Source organism: Hydra vulgaris, chromosome 02 (genome assembly GCF_038396675.1).
Source record: "Hydra vulgaris chromosome 02, alternate assembly HydraT2T_AEP".
Taxonomy (NCBI): domain Eukaryota; kingdom Metazoa; phylum Cnidaria; class Hydrozoa; order Anthoathecata; family Hydridae; genus Hydra; species Hydra vulgaris.
Window position 1 is genome coordinate 13,910,547 of NC_088921.1, and position 22,337 is coordinate 13,932,883.

Here is a 22,337-nt window from a genome sequence, read left to right on the forward strand (position 1 = left end):
TTAAAATGTATTATTAATAATGAGTGTAAGTAGATGTTTAGATTTCTTTTTGAAAATCTATTTATCCGGTCTTTCATTGATATGAACAGTTGCACTGTTCATATCAATGAATAAGTCTCATAACAACTTATGGAAAAATTTTGTGTATTTTGTGTTCCCAGGCTCCAATCATCGCAACTTTTTGACAAGCATCCTTGTTTGACAGAAGTATAAACATATAAATGTTTGGAGTTTGCTCCATATCTGGCAGTTAGATATCTTAAAGACAAAGTACTGGATCTTCCCTATATTGCTGTCTTACAGGTTTTTTCAGTAATTTAAGTAGTGAAACTAATATGGTAAGTATTGAAAATGGATTTAAGTTGTAAGATTTTATGGATTTCATTTTGAAACCAAAAATTTCTCTCAATTGACTTTAAAGCTGCAAGCGATCAGCATCTATCAAGGAATGGTCAAAAACTGGAAAACACTGGTAATGATTGTGGCTGGTTGGTTGACGTTCCCGTATTTCTTGTGAAATAGACGCTAGCGAACAGGGTATATTACGAGAAATACGACGTTCGGGCAAGAATGTTTTTGTAATGTCGGTTTTCATAAAATAATTCTGTGAGAAAAAATTTTCTGCTCCTGTGTGGACGTGGACCTTGAGCAAAAAATCTGCCGCCCAAAATTATAGGCGTAAAAAAGTTTTCTGTACTTGATTTTGTTTTATTTTTGTATGAAAGACATCTGTGCATATACAAAAAAAAAGTCGTTTTAAGTTTTAGAATAATAGATAGGGTCGAGCTTTATAAAGTAGACTAATGCCTTTTGAGATTTTTGTTTTACCGAGAAAATTTAGATAGTTTTGTTATATAGTTGTGTAATATAGTAAAAAAATATAGTTGTGTAATATTATGTAGTTGTCGAAAAAAAATTTACCTGGTTTAAAAACAATATGTAAAACAGTTTTTATATTTTAAATGAAACATAAAAGTTTTATTACCTGTCTTAATAGCAGCATTATACATCTACTACTTTACGTTTTCTCGGGTACTCATTCTTTGACTACTTATGGAAATCATTTATTTAATACATTAGAAGTTACCATGTATTAAAGTTTTATCTCTTTACTATTTACTTCTTATTCTACGTTGGTATACTATTTTTTAGATTAAGAAAAAATTACGCACACTTCCTCAATGTTTAAACGGCTCCGCCATATTAATAATATTTCACAAAAAATAGATTTTGAAAATCCCTTTTTTTTGAATTCTCGGATATATGTGAAAAGTTCTGTAAAATTTGCTTTACTTTCATTATGGAAGGATTTTTTATTAGTGTTGTTATCGAGTTCGACTAAATCGACCAGTCGAAAGTCAAAATTAGTCGACTAAGAAAAACAAAAAGTTGATTTAATCTACTATGGACTTCCTACTATTCGACAGTTAGATAACTCTTTAAAAAAGTAAACAAAAAATTATTGAATTGGTGCTCCTATAAAAACAACTATCCAGTGTAATCCAATGTAAATTATGTTAGTGTATTTTACAAATAGAGTGCTCAATGTTATTAAAGAACAGAGAAATAATAAATTAGTAAAAAACACTAATCTAACTTTTTTAACTCTTCCTGATGATCCAGCAATGGTGAAACTTAAAGTTGAAGAAAAAAGTTAGATGAGTGTTTTTTACTAATTTATATATATATTTATGTTTTCTTTTTTTTTTTTAGAAAAAGACTACCATATCGCAGACCAGCGCCGTTTTCGGGTAGTCCAATGGTGTTAAACCAGGACCTGGTTTACCAAAACTTGTCTAAACCAATTCTAGGTTCAAATCTCTTTTACTATTATTAATAGTAAATTTATTGAGTGTTTTTAATTAATATATAATTTTTTAGAAAACTTACAACATTTAATTAAATGTAATGGTAAATAAAATACAAATAACAACCAGAATAAGTGATCCAACACAAAAATACCAAGCTGGTAATCCTAGCTGCCATTTTTTAAAACAAAAAAAAATTTCTTTACATCTTTTAAAGTATTTTTTTTAAAACATAAATCCATAAAAGTTAATTTAAATAGATACTACATAAATTTCCAAGAAAGATAATTATGTGTTACGTGCAATAACAGTATGGACGTAGATGAGGAAACTCATTCATAATACAGTGAGGATGGTTTCCATAACGATTAATTCTGCTGATATTTTCATCGACAATTATTGTATTATCAGGTAAAACATCAGCATTTGCTTCAAACGTTCCATTACTAGGGTTTACTGTAAAAACAACTTCATAATATTCTTTTGCAACACTTGAGGTATTGTAAACAACTCCACATGAATCGCACTCTTTGTTTCTTTCTGTTTTTTTAAAATTTTTGACTTCATTTTTAAGAGTTTTTAATCCTGATGATATGATAATATTTAATGTTAAATTCGCACAGAGTATGGCTGCCTTTTCGTTTTTGCTAAGCACTTTATTTATAAAATCGACAATCGTTTTTGCAACCATTTTTACTTTTGTATCTGTTACTGAAATGTTTTCATATTTTAAACAAGGACACCAATGATCAGCAACGCCAGAACTTTTACAAGTTCGTAGTTCTGGATTAATTTCAGTAAATAAACTTTGTCCAATAAACTTTTTTTTTGGAAAATCAGGATAACTTATCATATGTTGCAGAGTTGCATAAACATCAAAGTGATTGGTTAAAACTTTTGAATTTTTTTTCAAAGCTGTAAATAAATTTGAGTATTTTTCTTTAAAATTTACAGGTAGCGTGATTGAAAAAAAAGGCAATCTTTCTTCTAGTTTTCCTTGAGTAGTCAAACGGAATTCACTTATTCGTTCACCATGATCTCCAAAAATTATAAGAATTGTGTGATTGATTCTTTCAGGCATTTTAAAATAGTTGATAATTTCTAATATATCGTTGTCAATTAATTTTAAATTGTTAATATTACCGTGCGCAATTTCAGAGTTCATAACTAAAGAAAGTTTTGGTATATCTTCAAATGTTTCTGTAAACGTTTTGAGAAGTATGTTGTTATATTCAACGTCGCATTTAGGTGATGGAGTTTGTGCTAACCAAAATGGACGTAGGTACCATGATGTAGGTTCGTTAATAAAGCCATTCAAGCGATAATGAAACGCACCTTTTTGTGGAAAATCTTCACTGAGCATAGTGATAAAGCCAGCTTTATGAAAATCTTTGAATATAAAATTAAACTTATCACAAGTACCAGATGAAGTAAAACTGCGTCTTGCTTCCGGAAGGTCTTTTTCGTGTTCGCCTTATATAAAAAATATTTTAGAAAAAAACTAATTCAAGGTTATTCTAAATTTTAAGTTTTAATTTCATGATTAATTTATACTTAAATTTAGACAGGGGTGGATCCAGACCAAGTAGGAAGTGGAAGTGGGGGGTAGGGAGGAGGGGAAAGCGATTTTTTTTTTTCCCGATTCGGCGCATCTTGACCACTTAGTAAAGAAGAGTTTGATTTGGTTTATACAAAATTTCTTATAATATTGGAGGAGAGGACAATATTCAGATTTTTTAATTAATTTTTTAAAAACATTAGTCTTTCACTGTCTTTATCTATGTAAACTTAAACTATGAAGTTACGTTAAATATTGATAATTAGTCGGAAACAACAATAATACAATTTTACAATAATACAAACGTAATACAATTTTTCATCACCATTTAACAGCCTCCCTAATTTCTTCCGTTTTCAAACAATTGTTCAGTTAAATTTATAAATTTGAAAAAAAAACGAATCATTTCCAAAATATCTAGGGAGGAGGGGGAAGGGGAGAAGGCAATCGTCTCATCGCCCCCTCCCCTCTCATTCCTCCTTCTATGGATTCGCTTTTAGGGTTAACTTTTAATTTATAATATCTTTTTTAATTTAAGATTTATTAAGTTTTTAGGTTTAATATAAGTTGTTCGATTTAAAATTTTACCAATTCTAAACTTCTGAACCAAAAAAATCATAATTTATTGTTTATATAACTAAGTCTATTTAAATATATAGCTAACACTATTTAAATATATAACTAAGTCTACTTAAAATTAGGAATTTATCCCACTCTACCTCTTAAACTTCTGTGTTTTTCAGACTTCAAAGATGTATTACAGATGCACATCCTTATATATATATATATATATATATATATATATATATATATATATATATATATATATATATATATATATATATATATATATATATATATATATATATATATATATATATATATATATATATATATATATATATATATATATATATATATACATATATATATATATATATATATATATATATATATATATATATATATATAATTATATATATATATATATATAAATTAAAAAATTTGATTATGAATTTAAAGTAAATATAAACAAAAAATAAGAATAATTGTTTAGTAGCAATACAACTTTACTGTTCTTTCTCGTTACAAAAACATATTTTTAAATAAACACACAAAAAAAATAGTAATTTTAGGAACTTTTATTACAAATAGTTATATGACTTTAAATGCAATGTTAATACCAGTCCTTAAATCTGGTGATGCTCTCTGTGTCTCAAATTACAGACCTATGTCCACATGCTCTTCAAAAATGTTGATTTAATCAACAAAAGACTTGACAATGTCACGACTTAATATTGCACAAAATTTATTATTATTTATATTTAGGGGCTATTCATTAATTACGTTAACAAATTTTTGGCATTTGTTCCTCCCCCTCCTTCTTGTCATCAACTTGTCAAACTTCGAGAGACCCCGCCATCCCTATAAAATTACAAAATTACACCAACATTTAGACCCTGCCCCAACACCTAAAAATTAATTTTAAATGAAAATAATTACAAAACAATATTTGAAGTAGACTATTTTACAACTAAAGCAAAAAAGTGATTAAAAATAAAATATTTACAAAAAAAGAAAATCTATTCAAAGTTAAACTTATTAACATAGTTCAAATGAATTTATAATTACAAATCTAAACAAAAAAGTGAGTTAAAGGAAAAGGTATAGAAAAAAAAATTGATAAACATTTAACTTATAGCTAAATCAGAATAAAAAAAGGGTTCACAAAAATGTATACACGTTTAAGTTATAAACATTTTCAAATTAATACAACAGTTCAATTTGTCAATCCTCCTCACTTTAACTTTAGAACTAATCCAGTTTTCAGTGAAAGCCAATTATTTCGTAATAGAGTCTAGTGTAACAAAAAAAGCATTAAATAAATTGTATTAATCAGAGGTCGGCAACCATCTTAGACGGAACAGCCAAATGTTTCAATTTAGAATGTTTTTTAATTTTTAAAGAGCTACCAACATCTTAATATTATATTAATATTTGTGCATAGAGCTAACGAGACACATCTTGACATCGAAAAAACCATATAAGGCTTGCAAACTGTAGGTTGCCGACCCCTCATATAAACGTTTAATTTATATAAACTAGACCACATACTTACCTTGACGCCTGCCTGTCAACAAAAAAAAAAAAACGAAAAAAAATAGCATTCAATCACTAAAGACGTTTCTCATGTCGTAGCCTGAATATTTAAAGTTAATCAGTAAATAGGAGCAAAGAAAATTAAATAACTTGATACCTCCTTAGGAACTCAAAATGTGCCGCTAACTCCAATAGACTATGAACGTACACCTTCGTTCAAATGACATCTTCCCAGAAGTTTTGTGTTGAGAGTTTTATTTCAGAGATTGATCACTCTGCGTCACCTATTAACTGGAAAATGTGTCTATCGTCATATATCATCTCTCTAATGCTTCTTTTCTAAATTATTGGATTCCTAGGAATGTCAAGTCAGCCGTTGATGAACATGAATCCAAGTTGTTCTTATATGAACAACTTGGATTCATACTCTTTCGAAAATGATTTAATTCAATTTAAAAGGCTTATAAAGGCCCCTAATGTTGAGATTAATTTCCGGATTTATCATGTGCTGATCATAACAAACTGATCAGCGGAATGATTGTTTCGTAAAATCATCAAACATTGGCAGCGTATTTTAATGGCAGCGTACTTTAATGGCAGCGTACTTCAATACTTTTAAAACGGCCCTTATGAGTATTGAAAGTGACATCAAGAGAAATGAACTTTGATGATATCATCAATGACTTTACTAAACGAAAAGCTACAAAAGCACATTTATGATTTATTTCTGGTATAATAGAAAAGTGAAAGTTGAAATTTTAGAAAGAAGAGTAGTATTAAAAGGTATAGCACTAATGTTTTACATAATACATTTCTAACCAAATATTTTTATGTATAGATGTGTTTCTTATGAGCATAACAATATCATCTTTAAATCTATTGATGTTGTTCTTATTGAAATAATCCTAAATATTCATCTGCTTTTTCTGAAATTCTGAATTTTGAAAAAAAGCAACTAATCTACGGGGACATCCATTATGTAAATATGCAGTAAAACCACTGATTTAAGACATCCTTCCATTTATACGCTTCTATATTAATTTAAACCTCCCCCTATCCTCCCTTTTCTGCAATCTTCTTACGAAAACCAAATTTCCTTTTCCCAATGTATGGAATTTTCAAAACTTTAATTCGACATACCTTTGTTACATAAAATAATATCAAATTTTTAAAGTTGTGAAGCTCGATGCTTTTGTTTAAAAACAAAAATTAAATTATCAAGAGTTGTAAAGCTCGATCGCTTTTGTTTAAAAACAAAAATCAAATTATCTGGAGAGATACAGAAATGGAGTCAAACCGCGAACGTCTTAACTCCCCCCCTACTCTGCTTGCACGACTTCGTACGCATACATACTTTATGGAAGACCCTTAAACTAAACTCATAATCTAGCTAATCATCATAAATATTAAAAAATATTATAACAGTTTTTAAATTAAGCAGAGATAAAATAATATTTTATATCTCTGCTCATTAAAATCAGAGATATAAAATAAGGACATATTCTCTACCAACTGTAGTTTTTTTTTTTTTTTCTGTATTGATTTAATCTTTTCATTTTTTTTCCTGCTTTTTCCCACCAATTAAAAGCCATTGCAATAAATAAATTATTTAAACCTATTAGAATTCCAGCTAGCTGTGCCGTTGTACCATCACCAATTATAGTGTGTCCATTCAAGATAATAGTATTTTCATCATTTAAAAGTTGCGGCATACTTTTATTCAATTGACGATGAAAGTTAGCATTAGATTGAGAGTCTATCATTAGGAGAACAATGTCTAATCCTAAACCTTTAACATCTAAAAGAAAACAAATATAATTGATTAAAAAAATATTATATATATTTATTTGTTTAAATTTATTATAAATTTGTTTTATTTTTCTGTTTATATAAACCCCAATTACTTTTCACACAAAAAAGTTAGTTACAAATATATAAATGATAAACAGACATAAGCTAAAAGAAGATATGGACAGCAAACAACCAACTTTTTCATACATTCATACATACAATAGTAAAATATGGTAAGTAAGTACAGATCACAACAGTAATAGTAAAATATGGTAAGTAAGTACAGATCACAACATTAATAGTAAAATATGGTAAGTAAACTAAGTAGAAAATTTAGCTAAACATTATTTAACTAATACGCCGATAAATTTACAAAATATTAATAATGAAAAAATAAGATATTTATATAACAAAATAAGATAGTTGTTTAAAAATACAAATATTTGCAATTAGTCTAAATAGAGAAATGATATTTAAAAATACTAATAGTGAAAAAGCATATATATTACTTAAAAATACATCTACTCGCCAATAGTCAAAAAAAAGTGAGAAAATGATAAAAGATAAAAACTGTTAGAAGATAAAAAAAAAAGATTTATTTCCATATATATACATATTTGACTCACCCGCTCTTTTTAATGCATTTTTTCTCAAAATATTTTGTGAACGTGAACTTATATGAGCATGGAATTCCGTATGATGAAAACCTTCAACGTTGTGTTCAACTTGAATGAAGTCATCTTCTAGTTTATGCTTGAAGATACCTTCATATAATCAAAACAAAATTTTTGAAAAATTCTTTGAATTCGATAAAAAATATTACACAATAATTTGAAAAATTTTTTTTGCCAAATTTATGAAAAGTTCTTTGGAGGTTAAGTATTTTGTGCATGCAAGTGCAAAACCGAGAAATTTTACTATTGGAGTCGGAGTCACAATTTTGTTTAGCAACTCCAACTCCGACTCCGCTAAAATGACGCGACTCCGACTCCACAGCATATATATATATATATATATATATATATATATATATATATATATATATATATATATATATATATATATATATATATATATATATATATATATATATATATATATATATATATATATATATATATATATATCCATTTAAAAAACCGGAAGTCGATTAAATCCGGCAAACTATCTTCCAGTTTTGCTCACGTCTGTACCGTGCAAAGTTTTAGAACGAATCATCCGAGGCACAATTTTAAATCATTTATACAACAACCTAAGTGGTATTGCAGAACAATAAAACGGATTTGTTAGGAATAAATATTGTGTCACCAACCTTTTAGAGTCCATGGATATTATTTCTTCATTTTTAGCATATATATATATATATATATATATAGAACCCTTAGATGTTGTCCGAAAGTTTTTTCGATATTTTGTTGACAAAAAGTAAAAATTAAAATGCAAGACCGGAATTTTTTTTTTTAATAATGATATACTGCCTGCCCCAACCAAACCCTCAGTCGATGTAGCAGCACTCCCTTGCGGGTCAGGCTATTTGTCAGTCGATGTAGCAGCACTCCCTTGCGAGTCAGGCTATTTGTCAGTCGATGTAGCAGCACTCCCTTGCGAGTCAGGCTATTTGTCAGTCGATGTAGCAGCACTCCCTTGCGAGTCAGGCTATTTGTCAGTCGATGTAGCAGCACTCCCTTGCGAGTCAGGCTATAAGATAGTCGATGTAGCAACACTCCGCGCATGATTTACAGTAAAAAAAATAAAAATAAAAACATTTTATTAAAAAAAATAAAAATAAAAACATTTTATTAAAAAAAATAAAAATAAAAACATTTTATTAAAAAAAATAAAAATAAAAACATTTTATTAAAAAAAATAAAAATAAAAACATTGTTTATATTGTTAAAAACATTCAAAATGTTATAAAAACATTCAAAATGTTATAAAAACATTCAGAATGTTTTTAAAAACATTCTGGTCAATTAAATTTGCGTTTTTGTGGTTTTTTTAAAAAACGATTAATTTGTAATTAAATTAATGGTTTTTACTTTCGTCCAACACGGAATTGTTGGACGAAAGTCAAAAGTAATTAAAAGTGACGTATGTGTTGGCGTAAGAATCACTTTTTTCCTTCCGCTCTTCCTAAAGCCAACAAACTATAGAACTATATATATATATATATATATATATATATATATAGAACCCTTAGATGTTGTCCGAAAGTTTTTTCCATATTTTGTTGACAAAAAGTAAAAATTAAAATGCAAGACCGGAATTTTTTTTTTTTAATAATGATAGATTGCCTGCCCCAACCAAACCCTCAGTCGATGTAGCAGCACTCCCTTGCGGGTCAGGCTATTTGTCAGTCGATGTAGCAGCACTCCCTTGCGAGTCAGGCTATTTGTCAGTCGATGTAGCAGCACTCCCTTGCGAGTCAGGCTATTTGTCAGTCGATGTAGCAGCACTCCCTTGCGAGTCAGGCTATAAGATAGTCGATGTAGCAACACTCCGCGCATGATTTACAGTAAAAAAAATTAAAATAAAAACATTTTATTAAAAAAATAAAAATAAAAACATTTTATTAAAAAAAAATAAAATAAAAACATTGTTTATATTGTTAAAAACATTCAAAATGTTTTAAAAACATTCAGAATGTTTTTAAAAACATTCTGGTCAATTAAATTAGCGTTTTTGTGGTTTTTTTTAAAAACGATTAATTTGTAATTAAATTAATGGTTTTTACTTTCGTCCAACACGGAAATGTTGGACGAAAGTTAAAAGTAATTAAAAGTGACGTATATGTTGGCGTAAGAATCACTTTTTTCCTTCCGCTCTTCCCAAAGCCAACAAACTATAGATCTATATATATATATATATATATATATATATATATATATATATATATATATATAGAACCCTTAGATGTTGTCCGAAAGTTTTTTCCATATTTTGTTGACAAAAAGTAAAAATTAAAATGCAAGACCGGAATTTTTTTTTTTAATAATGATAGACTGCCTGCCCCAACCAAACCCTCAGTCGATGTAGCAGCACTTACTTGCGGGTCAGGCTATTTGTCAGTCGATGTAGCAGCACTCCCTTGCGAGTCAGGCTATTTGTCAGTCGATGTAGCATCACTCCCTTGCGAGTCAGGCTATTTGTCAGTCGATGTAGCAGCACTCCCTTCCGAGTCAGGCTATAAGATAGTCGATGTAGCAACACTCCGCGCATGATTTACAGTAAAAAAAATAAAAATAAAAACATTTTATTAAAAAAAATAAAAATAAAAACATTTTATTAAAAAAAATAAAAATAAAAACATTGTTTATATTGTTAAAAACATTCAGAATGTTTTAAAAACATTCAGAATGTTTTTAAAAACATTCCGGTCAATTAAATTTGCGTTTTTGTGGTTTTTTTTATATAACAATTAATTTGTAATTAAATTAATGGTTTTGACTTTCGTCCAACACGAAAATGTTGGACGAAAGTCAAAAGTAATTAAAAGTGACGTATGTGTTGGCGTAAGAATCACTTTTTTCCTTCCGCTCTTCCCAAAGCCAACAAACTATAGATCTATATATATATATATATATATATATATATATATATATATATATATATATATATATATATATATATATATATATATATATATATATACTTATATATATATATACTTATATATATATATATATATATATATATACTTATATATATATATACTTATATATATATATATATATATATATATATATATATATATATATATATATATATATATATATATATATATATATATATATATATATATATATATATATATATACTTATATATATATATATATATATATATATATAATTTAAATTTCGGTATGCTAACCATTTAAATCCATTTAAATTTCGGTATGCTAACCATTTAAATCATTTAACTCCATAAATTTTTCATTAAACTCCATTAAACTCCATAAAACCATTTAAAACCATTTAAATCCATTTAAATTTCGGTATGCTAACCATTTAAAATCTTTTAATATTAATAAATATAAAAATGATACCGAATTGTCTAAAGAAATTTGGGACATAAAAGGCAAAATGTTTACACCCTTAATTAAGTGGAAAATTGTAAAACGTTGCAACCCTTATAACACTTCGTCAAAAATATGCAATATTTGTTTATACGAAAAATTCCTTATTTTAACATATAAAAGTGATAATTTGTTAAATAAACAAAATGAGTTAATTTCAAAATGATTTCAAAATATTTTAAATTCATATTTTAAATCTAGTTTGGTTACGGAGGTTTATTTAGATAAAGTAATCCTAAGTCTAACCAAACTCGACCACTATAAAGCTTCAGGTGTAAACGGTGTGCGACCATGGGTTCTTAAAGAATGTGTCAGTACAATGGCATGCCCCCTGACAAAAATATTTCAAAGTTCACTACAAGATGGTTCCATCCTCTATGCTTGGAATATTGCTAACGTCACGCCTTCACACAAAACCGGAAGTCGATTAAATCCGGCAAACTACCTTCCAGTTTTGCTCACGTCTGTACCGTGCAAAGTTTTAGAACGAATCATCCGAGGCACAATTTTAAATCATTTATACAACAACCTAAGTGGTCTTATTGCAGAACAACAAAACGGATTTGTTAGGAATAAATCTTGTGTCATCAACCTTTTAGAGTCTATGGATATTATTTCTTCTTTTTTTGGCATATAAGCAATATGTTGATAAAATTTTTCTTGACTTTGCCAAGGCTTTTGACACTGTGCCGCATCAACGTCTTATGCCCAAACTAAAAGTATTTGGGATCTCTGGTTACTTTGATGTACTTTTTGGTGACTTTCTTACTAATTGAAAGCAGAGAGTTGTTTTTGGTGAGTGCGAGTCCAGCTGGGCAGACGTAACTAGTGGTGTACCACAGGGCAGTGTCTTGGGTCCACTTTTGTTCATCCTTTATATAAACGATTTACCGTCGGTTAATAATTACTTTCCTTGTACATTTTATGCGGGTGACTGCAAAATTATTATTCCAATTAAAGATGCTTCAGATTTAGACAAGCTACAAATTGACTTAAATGCTATTACTGAATGGTCTGAAAGGTTTTGCATGAAGCTGAACTACAAAAAATGCAAAGTGATGCATATGGGTAAAAACAACTCCCAAAATAATTACTACATGTTTCATACTGCAACTTCAACTACCATAAAAATTTTAAAATCTGAAAAGGAGCATGATCTCGGCATTACAATTACGTCGAATGGCAAGTAAGATATACATGCTTCCGAATTTGCATCAAAAGCTGATAACATCTTTGGATGGATGAAAATTTCATTATCATGGAAGAAAATCTACGGAAGAAATTATGCAGTTTATATCAGACCGCATTTTGAATTTGCGACTCTATTGTGTAATAATTATTCAGAAAAGAGCAACAAAAATCTCAGTCTAAAAAAATTCTGTTATGAAGATCGCTTGCACCTCCTTAATTTAGACACTTTAACAATTAATTCGTATATTCTTTAACAATTAATTTCGTAAATTAAATCGTAAAATACGTCATAATTTTTTCACTAATTGAGTAGCGAATCCTTGGAACAATCTTCCAAATAATGTTGTTCAACAAAATTCGGCAATTTTTTTATAACCCATTAAAATAGGTTTTTAGATAAAAAAAACTTGATTATTACATAAAATGTACAATGTAATTACCTGATTGCACTGCGAATCGCAGGGCTTGTACTCATGCTCTGCTCCAGGAGTTATCTCCTTGCATTAAATGTATACTACTACTACTCCTACTACTACTACTACTACTACTACTACTACTACTACTACTACTACTACTACTACTACTACTACTACTACTACTACTACTACTACTACTACTACTACTACTACTACTACTACTACTACTACTACTACTACTACTACTACTACTACTACTACTACTACTACTACTACTACTACTACTACTACTACTACTACTACTACTACTATATGTGTATATTTATATACAAATGTATATAAATACATATATATATACGCATATATATATACATATATATGTATATATATGAAAAAACCCAGAGTAGCTGTTTATAGACCCCTTCCTCTTCCCCCTATGAGTGTACGCACTTTATGGACAAGCACTTAACTTGGTAAAAATTGGCTAAGAAAAAAGTATATTTTTTTAATGCCCGAGAATATATTGTTTACAGTTTACCGAGCTGATCCAATACAGCAATCAACGAAAAAATGTAAAACCGGACAACCGGCTTTACACCGGTTTTTTATTATACAAACCAAGTTTTTTTATTGTCGTAGTAATCAAATGTAACCTACAGGATTGATAAACTGGAATTAGATCTGTAAATTAAACGAATGTTTTTCATATTTATAACAAAAAAAAAAATTTTTTCCATTGATTATAAAACATTAATTTTTATCAACGTACAGTAATATTTACATCTTTTTTTATTCGTTGTTGATTTAGTTCGAATCTGATGAACTTGGATCATATTTTCTTTTAAGTCTTTTTTTTCTTTTTAAATTTTTTTTTATGACAACTCACTAACTCAATAACTTACTATTCATAACTGAATATGCTACTTTTATGTAAAAATTATGCATGTGATCTGTATCCAAAATTATATTGTAAAAATATACAAGAATTTATAATTAAAGATTATGTCAGTACTCTAATAATTATTGTTAAAACAAATATTGAAATAAAACTAAATGCAATACAAATTATATTATACATTTTCTACTCAACTATATATATTTTCATAATATTTGTGCTTTTTACGTTACTCGTTAGCTTTTCAAAACAAGAATTTTTTCAACTACTTATCTATTTAGTAATGTAAAATAACGAAAAGTTTTTTTTAGAAAAAAAAAGCGGTTTTCGATTTTGAAAAAACTGAGCAAAAAACCCGTTAACTGGTTGCGGTTTCCACCGGTTGCCAAGCGCCAGAAAACACAAAAGTTTTTAATTCTTTTATCTTTTTAATAAAAAAAGTTGCTTCCTTATATTTCATTGTGTTGATTAACATTTTTTACAAATCAATAACTTGAGTTTTATATAACTCATGAATAATAATTTTTATAACAAATAAATGAATTAAATCTCTGAAATTAAAAAATTGTATATTAAATATAAACTACATTTCATTAAATATAAAAGAGTAAAAGCTTACTCTTATTGCTTTTAAATTATCTTCCTTGCTTTTAAATTATCTTCCTTGCTTTTGAATTATCTTCCTTGCTTTTATAAGTTTACTAATAAAAGCAAGTCAAATATTTCATTAAAGCGTATTAGACGTAAAGTAATACTTAAGGCATAATTGTCAAGGACAGTGTTACAAAAACATAATTGAAACATGATTTTTATTTACACTATGTAACACAAAAATATATTAATTATATTTACTGTAACTTTTTATAATGAATTATTTTAATAACACTATGACAGTCATTTCATGATTTTTTGGATTCATGGCGGTTGAGCACTGGAGTAGACTTTTAATTTTATCGGCGCGTATAAAAATTTACAAATCATTACCTATATAATAACGTCATTAAAAATGAATCGGTGAATGTTAAAAGGGCGGAAGTCCAACAATGTACTTTTTTGTGAAACTAAAAAAAACTGAATTTCCCCCCGTAATAAATTTTTGTTAATGGTTTAATAATTTTTTTTTGAAAGTAAAAAACATTATCCTCATCAGAAAAAAAATTCTTAAATCATTAACAAAAATTTACTATGGGTGAAAATGCAGTTTTTCTTTGATTTCCGAAAATTTCCATTGTTGGACTTCAGACTTTTAACATTCACCGATTTAAATAATGAAAAGTTTTTTACTATACCGATTGTGCGCATTTTTATTACAAATATTTTTTTTAACTAGTGATATTTTAAAAACGCTCAAATTCGTTATGAAATTAAAAAACGCGGTTTTTAAACACGATAGCATCGATGCCTTATAAAGCTGGCCTATAACTCAACCTAATTTTGAAATTTCGTAAATCGAAGAATATGACGTTTTTGATTTTCGACCGACAATTTTTGATTTTTTTATTTACACTTAATTAAAACATGTACTATTAACTTTCCAGCCTACTACATCGTTGACCTACTGTATTTTATAACAACGCCTTTCCGCGATGTATTCTGGATACTTTGTTGTTGATTTGAATACGAGCTAAATTTGATCAGCCTTGGCGCAGTGGTTGAAGCGTTGTCTTCAGAATGTGGAGGTATAAGGTTTGATGAATGCTAGGAAAACTTATTGACTGTTAATTTAAAAAAAAAAATGTATTTTTTTAAAAAAACACATTAAAAACACAGACCAGATAATTGGTTAAAAATTAATTTATCTCAAATTGATTGAAAATGAAATCTTATAAAATAGGTGGAAAAGTCATAAATCGGTAAAACAATAAATCATAAAACAATTTAAGCAACAAATCTTCTTGTAGGTTATCTGAAAACTAGTTCCACTTTTTAGTAGACGTTTTTTTTTGTAGAATAACATAAAAAGATCGAGATTTTTGTAGGTCTAACTATCTGATACGCCAATATACAGCAATTAGAAATTTGTTAGATGTTTTTGATCTCATACAGTTCACCAACTTCAAGATTAGCTAAGTTTTCTGGCCAACCATTAATCTTGTCAACCTCCTACCATCATATTGGAGAGCTTCATATAGCCGTAGCAGTAAATAAAACTGTTAAGCTGGAGAATAAACTATTTATATCATAAAACCATAAAAAGGGTAAAAAATAGTAAAGTAAAGATAAAACTACTTCACTTTAAAATTTTTGCAATAAAAATGAATAAGTTTCTAATTTTAAAATTATTTACGTTTTGAATTTTGAAAAAGGAAGAGATTATTGTGAACTTGCGGAAAAAAATCAGTCCGTTAGGTAAAAATTAAGAAATATGGAGCCTTGAATTTCATGAAACTCTAGTAGGATTTAAATCTAAAATCAGGCCGGTTTTTATTCCCAGTAATAAAATACTTAAAGAGATCAATAGAATAGCTGACTATGTTTCTCTATCTAGGTTTTAGATGTGCGATTTTTCGATTCAGCATTATTTAAAGTAAAACTTAATTTCATAAGCTTTGATATTTTATTCTTATTATTTAAGAATAATTTGTACCATAAAGTAACAAATTGTTTTAAAACAATGGTTTGCAAAATGGTGTGAAATCAGATGTAAAAAATAAAGAAAATGACTCTAAACCAATCTTCTTTTCCAATGAGAGACTTTTCTTAAAATCAGTAGAAATATAATAAAAATGAAATCATTAGAAACAGAACTTTGATTTTTGAGATTTTATCTTATCAAAATTAAATGTAATAAGCTTTTAACAGTTTTATTTTAAACTTTATTTTATCTGCACTACATATATTATCTACATTGCATTAATTTTAATTTACACTATTAACAATAACAAGACTATTGGCAGATGTATAATTGACCCTGCTGCAGAGGTGAAACTCAAATGATGGTAAAATCATAGAGGTATTTGGTGCTGGCGTTAGCATCTTTTGACCGAGATCACAATAAAGGGAGGTCCGAAAAGATGTAAAAACGGATAAAATCAAAGTTGAAATCCTTCTGAAAGTAGTTTTTGATGATAAAGACCTACCACTAAGTCTTAAAATGTATATTTCACCAGATTACTCATTAATTTTCGTTATTCTAGGTCATAGTTTGATATAATGCCTACGGATGAGACTCCCTCAGATTTTTTGGATACAATCAATTTCAAAACTTTTAAAACCTTTCAAAGTTGCTAACAACTCATCAGAACTCACAGCAAAATCGTAAACCTATTGACCATAGTTTAATAAAGTTATTTCTCAAAACAAGAAAATATATTTCATGCTTTTAAAAACAAAGTGCAGGGTACGATTGTTATTTCTTAAAACAAGAAATGTATTTCTTGACGATGTTTTGATCTAATTTAGTTTACAACGAAAGACCAAAAGACCTTTACCCATTCTTTTCGGATTTGGATTTTTTTAATCCAAGGCTCCGGTAACAGTATTTAAAAAAAATATCGTTTGATACCAAAATGAGGTAAAAATCATAAAGTTTGTGAAATGACTGGAAAAAACTCAAAGATCAACAAAAAATCACTTTACAATAGCCTAAGTGTACATTTATCTATCGTAATCAGTGAAAGATGGGTACAATATATCTCTTAAATTAATAAGCTCAGTATTTTTTTGGTACAAGAACACAATAAGAAAGTATCGTTGAACAAATTAACTGGATTTGACATCAGAATCTATTTGCGTCAATGCTTGGAACTTGCTCAAAATTTAGTCAAAAATCATAATAAGCTTAACTTCGAACAATCGGCGCGAATACTTCTATCAAGAAAAAATAAAAAATAAAAAATTTTTTTTTATATAAATATGACACCCTAACACCATTTATTAGCCACTCCGCACAAAAATTGGTTGTCGATATATATATATTGCTCTGTTCTTTCAAGAACATTGAGCACTCATATATATATATATATATATATATATATATATATATATATATATATATATATATATATATATATATATATATATATATATATATATATATATATATATATATATATATATATATATATATATATATATATATATATATGTATGTATAAAAGAAAGCAGACGAAAAAGAAATTAAACTAATTTCAGTTAAAAAAGAAGTTAAATTTAATTTTAATACACATAAATATGTTAGTACATGATTTGCTATATAGCGAATACGTAGTCGTTTACGTATATTTAAATAAGCAAGTTTAATAGTATTTTTTATTTTTGAGAGTTTTCCTTGTATATTTTTAGAACAAAATTATTTTATACGCTAATTTTAGAATTTTTGGATTAATAAAAATTCATATAATTATTAGTGTTTAAGATGAGATTTTTCAGTAAAGTTTTCAGAAAATATAAGTTATTTGATTTTTCAAGTTGAGTATTTTTAGATATTAATTTGTTGAACAGATAGGGACCACGATATGTAATAGAAAAGCGTGAGAGAGTTGTTTTTTTAAAAGGTACGCTGAAGTGTATATATATATATAAGGGAAAGGAGGGTAAGAGTGCGCGGTCGGTTAAGAGTGCGCATGTGTAATTCCGACTATTACCGGCACTGCAAGCAAGTATCATTTTCATGTGTCGGTGTGACTATCTGAATAATACAAGAACGCGTGTCGTTTAATTCCATTATCTATCTGTGTTTTGAAATATCAGGTAAGATATAATTTCCATACTTTAGCAAGTAAATTTAAAGAAAAGGAGTTTAGTTAATACTCGCATTTATTGTTTATGAAGTATGATAAATATTATATTGAGTTGTAGTAATTTTAGTTCCTAATAATAAGTGAGGTTAGAATTTAATTTGTGTACGGTATTGCAATTTGGTTATAACTTTTAAAACACATTACAAAAGCGGCCAAGAGTGCGCGTATAAAAAGAAGCTAGAAGACATAGAAAATACGAGTCAAGAATCAAAAAAGGTTAAAGCCAATCAAGCTAAAAAAATAATAGAATTTTCTTAAAAAATCTAGTTTTAAAAGCGTTAAAATAGCTAAAAATGTTAAAAAAGTCAAAAACGATGAAAATGTTACAGAAATAAAAAATGATGAAAATGAAGAAACGATTTGTCCAGCTTGTGAAGAAGAAGAACAAGTAGATGAAGAATGGATTCAATGCGGACTTTGCAAGGATTGGTGGCATGAAGAATGCACTAGTTATGAAGGAACTGGGCTATATATTTGCGATAACTGTTAGTGCGTACTTCTACCCTCTCATATGCGGACTCTTATCCTCATGATCGGTTAAAAGTGCGCAATTCTAATTTTTTATAAAATTTATATTTCCCAGCTTTTCTTTAATTGCAATATTATTTGTATAATGTCTAAAGTTTTGTTATATATTAATGATTATTGTATAAAAGTTTCAACTGTCTTTTAATTACTCTTTTTATGAATAAAAACTCATTATGTGCGCACTCTTACCCTCCTTTCCTTATATATATATATATATATATATATATATATATATATATATATATATATATATATATATATATATATATATATATATATATATATATATATATATATATATATATATATATATATATATATATATATACAGTATGGGACAAAACATTTGCAACCAACATCGAACAATGCTAAAAAGCGTTTCTAATTTTACATGTCTTAAAAACGAAACGAACTATGCTACCACAGCAAACAGTTCAGGAGTCTGGAGTCATAGCATGCCATGACTTGAGCAATCAGCTGACAGGTGACAGCACACAGGCAGAGTTTCGTTGACATGTGCCATTTTGCAGCGGACAAAACAAGTGCAGCTTTTTTGGTTTATTTCATTTTCTTAATTCTGGTCCGTGTCAACGTCACGGAAGTTTTTTAATAATTAAAGGAAGTATCCAGAAGTTTCCAGAAGTTTCCAGAAGCATGCAGAAGATTCCAGAAGTTTTCAGAAGAAGCATCCAGTAGCATCCAGAAATATCCAGATACATTCAGAAGCATCCAGACGCATCCAGAAGCTTCCATAAACATCGAAAAGAAGCATCTAGAATCTTCCAGAACAGGTTCACACAGGTTCATTTTACTATATAAGAGACATGTAAATCGACATGTAATTCAGTCAGTATATGGAAGTCAATCAGTCAGTATTATCAAGACAGTTTATCGCAATGAGTTTTATCAAAGTGTTTTATCGGAGAACATCAATACAAGAAGTGAAATACAACAAGTGTTTCATTACATCAATACAGTCCACATCTAACCAAGACGTTGTGTTCCACAGAGCATTATTGTATCATCACAAGGTAAATGTAACACGATAGGCCTTGAGAAGCGTGATTATTTATTTTTATTATTTTTATGACTTCAGATGCAAAAATGGCTCCCGAAAGTCTTGGATTGGAACTAAGAAAGAAAGTTATTGGCGATTGCGTAAGTGGAATGTCACAAAAAAAGTATTTGTGATAAATATCGCGTGAAAAAATGGACTGTATCAAGACTATGTTCCAAAAATCGTTCTACGGGGAAGTTGGCAGTAGATAAAAAAGGTGGAAGACCGCGTTCCACCACTTCTAGAGAGGATTCTATGATCGTCAGACCCATCAAGAAGGATCCCTGAATATCATCAGTCGAGATACAAAAGCAATTAGAGCTGCCTGTATCGGACCGAACAATCAGACGACGTGCTGTTGAAGCTGGATTGTTTTCTCGACGCCCTGCAAAGAAACCGCTGATTTCACTAAAAAAAAAAGAAAAGACTCTTGTTTGCTACATCTCATATTGACTGGAATGTGCAGAAATAGCGAACTGTCCTGTTCAGTGATGAATTGAAGTTCAACATCGTTTGGAGCGATGGCATTTGCCGTGTACGTCGACCGGCCGGAAAACGCCTCAATTTACGTTACTGCCATAAGACCGTGAAGCATGGTGGAGGCAATGTAATGGTCTAAGGGTGTTTTTCTGCTAACGGTCTAGGTCCAATACATCGAAACGATGGAATAATGGACCGTTTCATGTATAAAAATATCCTGAAAGATATTATGTTACCTCATGCTGAATGGGATATGCCAATAAAATGGGTTTTTCAGCAAGACAACGATTTGAAACACACTGCAAAAGTAGTCAAGCAGTGGTTTCAAGACAACCACCTATCGGTGATGGATTGGCCGCCTCAATCTCCGGATCTCAACCTTATCGAGAACCTGTGGGAAATCCAAAACGCCTGGGCAGCGATTCCACAAAGTTTCATTGGTCACCTGATCGAATCTATGCTTCGAAGATGCAAGGCTGTGATCGAAAACAAAGGGTTCGCCACGAAATATTGAAAGCGAAATACAGCTTGGTCAACATTTTGTCGAGTTGCACTTGTTTTGTCCAGAACGAAATCAACATTTTTTAATACTTTTGATTAATTAATTAATTTTCGTGTACAAATAATGAACTTTGTGATGAATAAAACTTGAAGAACTTTGTCTCTAAACAGTTACATAGTTATTTCTCTAAATTGAAAAAATGCAACACTTTTATATAAAGAAACTAAATTAGCATTATTTGGTTGCACTCGTTTTGTCCGATACTGTATATATATATATATATATATATATATATATATATATATATATATATATATATATATATATATATATATATATATATATATATATATATATATATATATATATATATATATATATATATATATATATATATATATATATATATATATATATATATATATATATATATAAAGTTTTTGTGCACTTTACAATTGAGAAAAATCACTTAATAAAAACCATTTTAAATGCAAAAAAAACGTACGAGAAAATAAAAAGTTAACTAAATAAAAATATTAATTTTTAAAAGTTTAGCTTTTGAATTGATAATATATCACAAAGGTTTTCGTACACTAATAAAACCAATGTCTAATAATTCCTTCGTAGTTGGTAAAAACTTGTTCAAAGTTGGTAAAAAAAAGTTGTTCAAAGTTGTTCAAAGTTGGTAAAACTTGTTCAAAGTTGGTAAAAAAAAGTTGTTCAAGTTGGTAAAAACTTGTTCGCTTTTTTTTTTTAAGGTAATAATAATTTTTTTTACATGTTTTTAATTGTAAACATGAGTTTAAATAAGGAACATCACTCGTCTAATAACAGGCGTGAATTAATAATAAAATCCTATAAGTTAAAAATTCCCTCCGTCAAAAAAAAATAAAATGTTTTTAGGTAAAACACATTCTACCGTTCAAAGTGTTATTAAAAAACTTGAAATAACTGGTTTTGTTGAAACATTACCAAGAAGTGGGCGATCAAAACATTTAAATTTACGAGATCGGAGTATAATTAAAAAAGTCGATTTAAATTTACGTATTAGTGCACCAAAAATAGCAGTTGATGTTGGACTTGAAATTAGAAAGATAATTTATCCAGAAAATATAGTACTTAGAAGAAAAGACAGTACTTAGAAAATTCGAATTAAATCGCAGAGTACCTCGAAAGGATGCGTTTATAAGCGT

General features: G+C 28.4%; 1 protein-coding gene across 1 annotated transcript in view; it reads right to left on the reverse strand.

Moving 5' to 3' along the window:
* Positions 1 to 1,970: 1,970 nt before the first annotated feature.
* Positions 1,971 to 22,337, reverse strand: part of LOC136075863 (uncharacterized) — a 63,088-nt gene continuing 42,721 nt past the window's right edge. The window contains exons 5-7 of the mRNA XM_065789300.1: positions 7,884 to 8,021; positions 7,082 to 7,264; positions 1,971 to 3,281 (exon numbers count right to left, since the gene is read on the reverse strand). Coding sequence (XP_065645372.1) covers positions 2,104 to 3,281; positions 7,082 to 7,264; positions 7,884 to 8,021 — 1,499 coding nt within the window. The 3' untranslated portion in view covers positions 1,971 to 2,103. The remainder of the gene's footprint in view (positions 3,282 to 7,081; positions 7,265 to 7,883; positions 8,022 to 22,337) is intronic.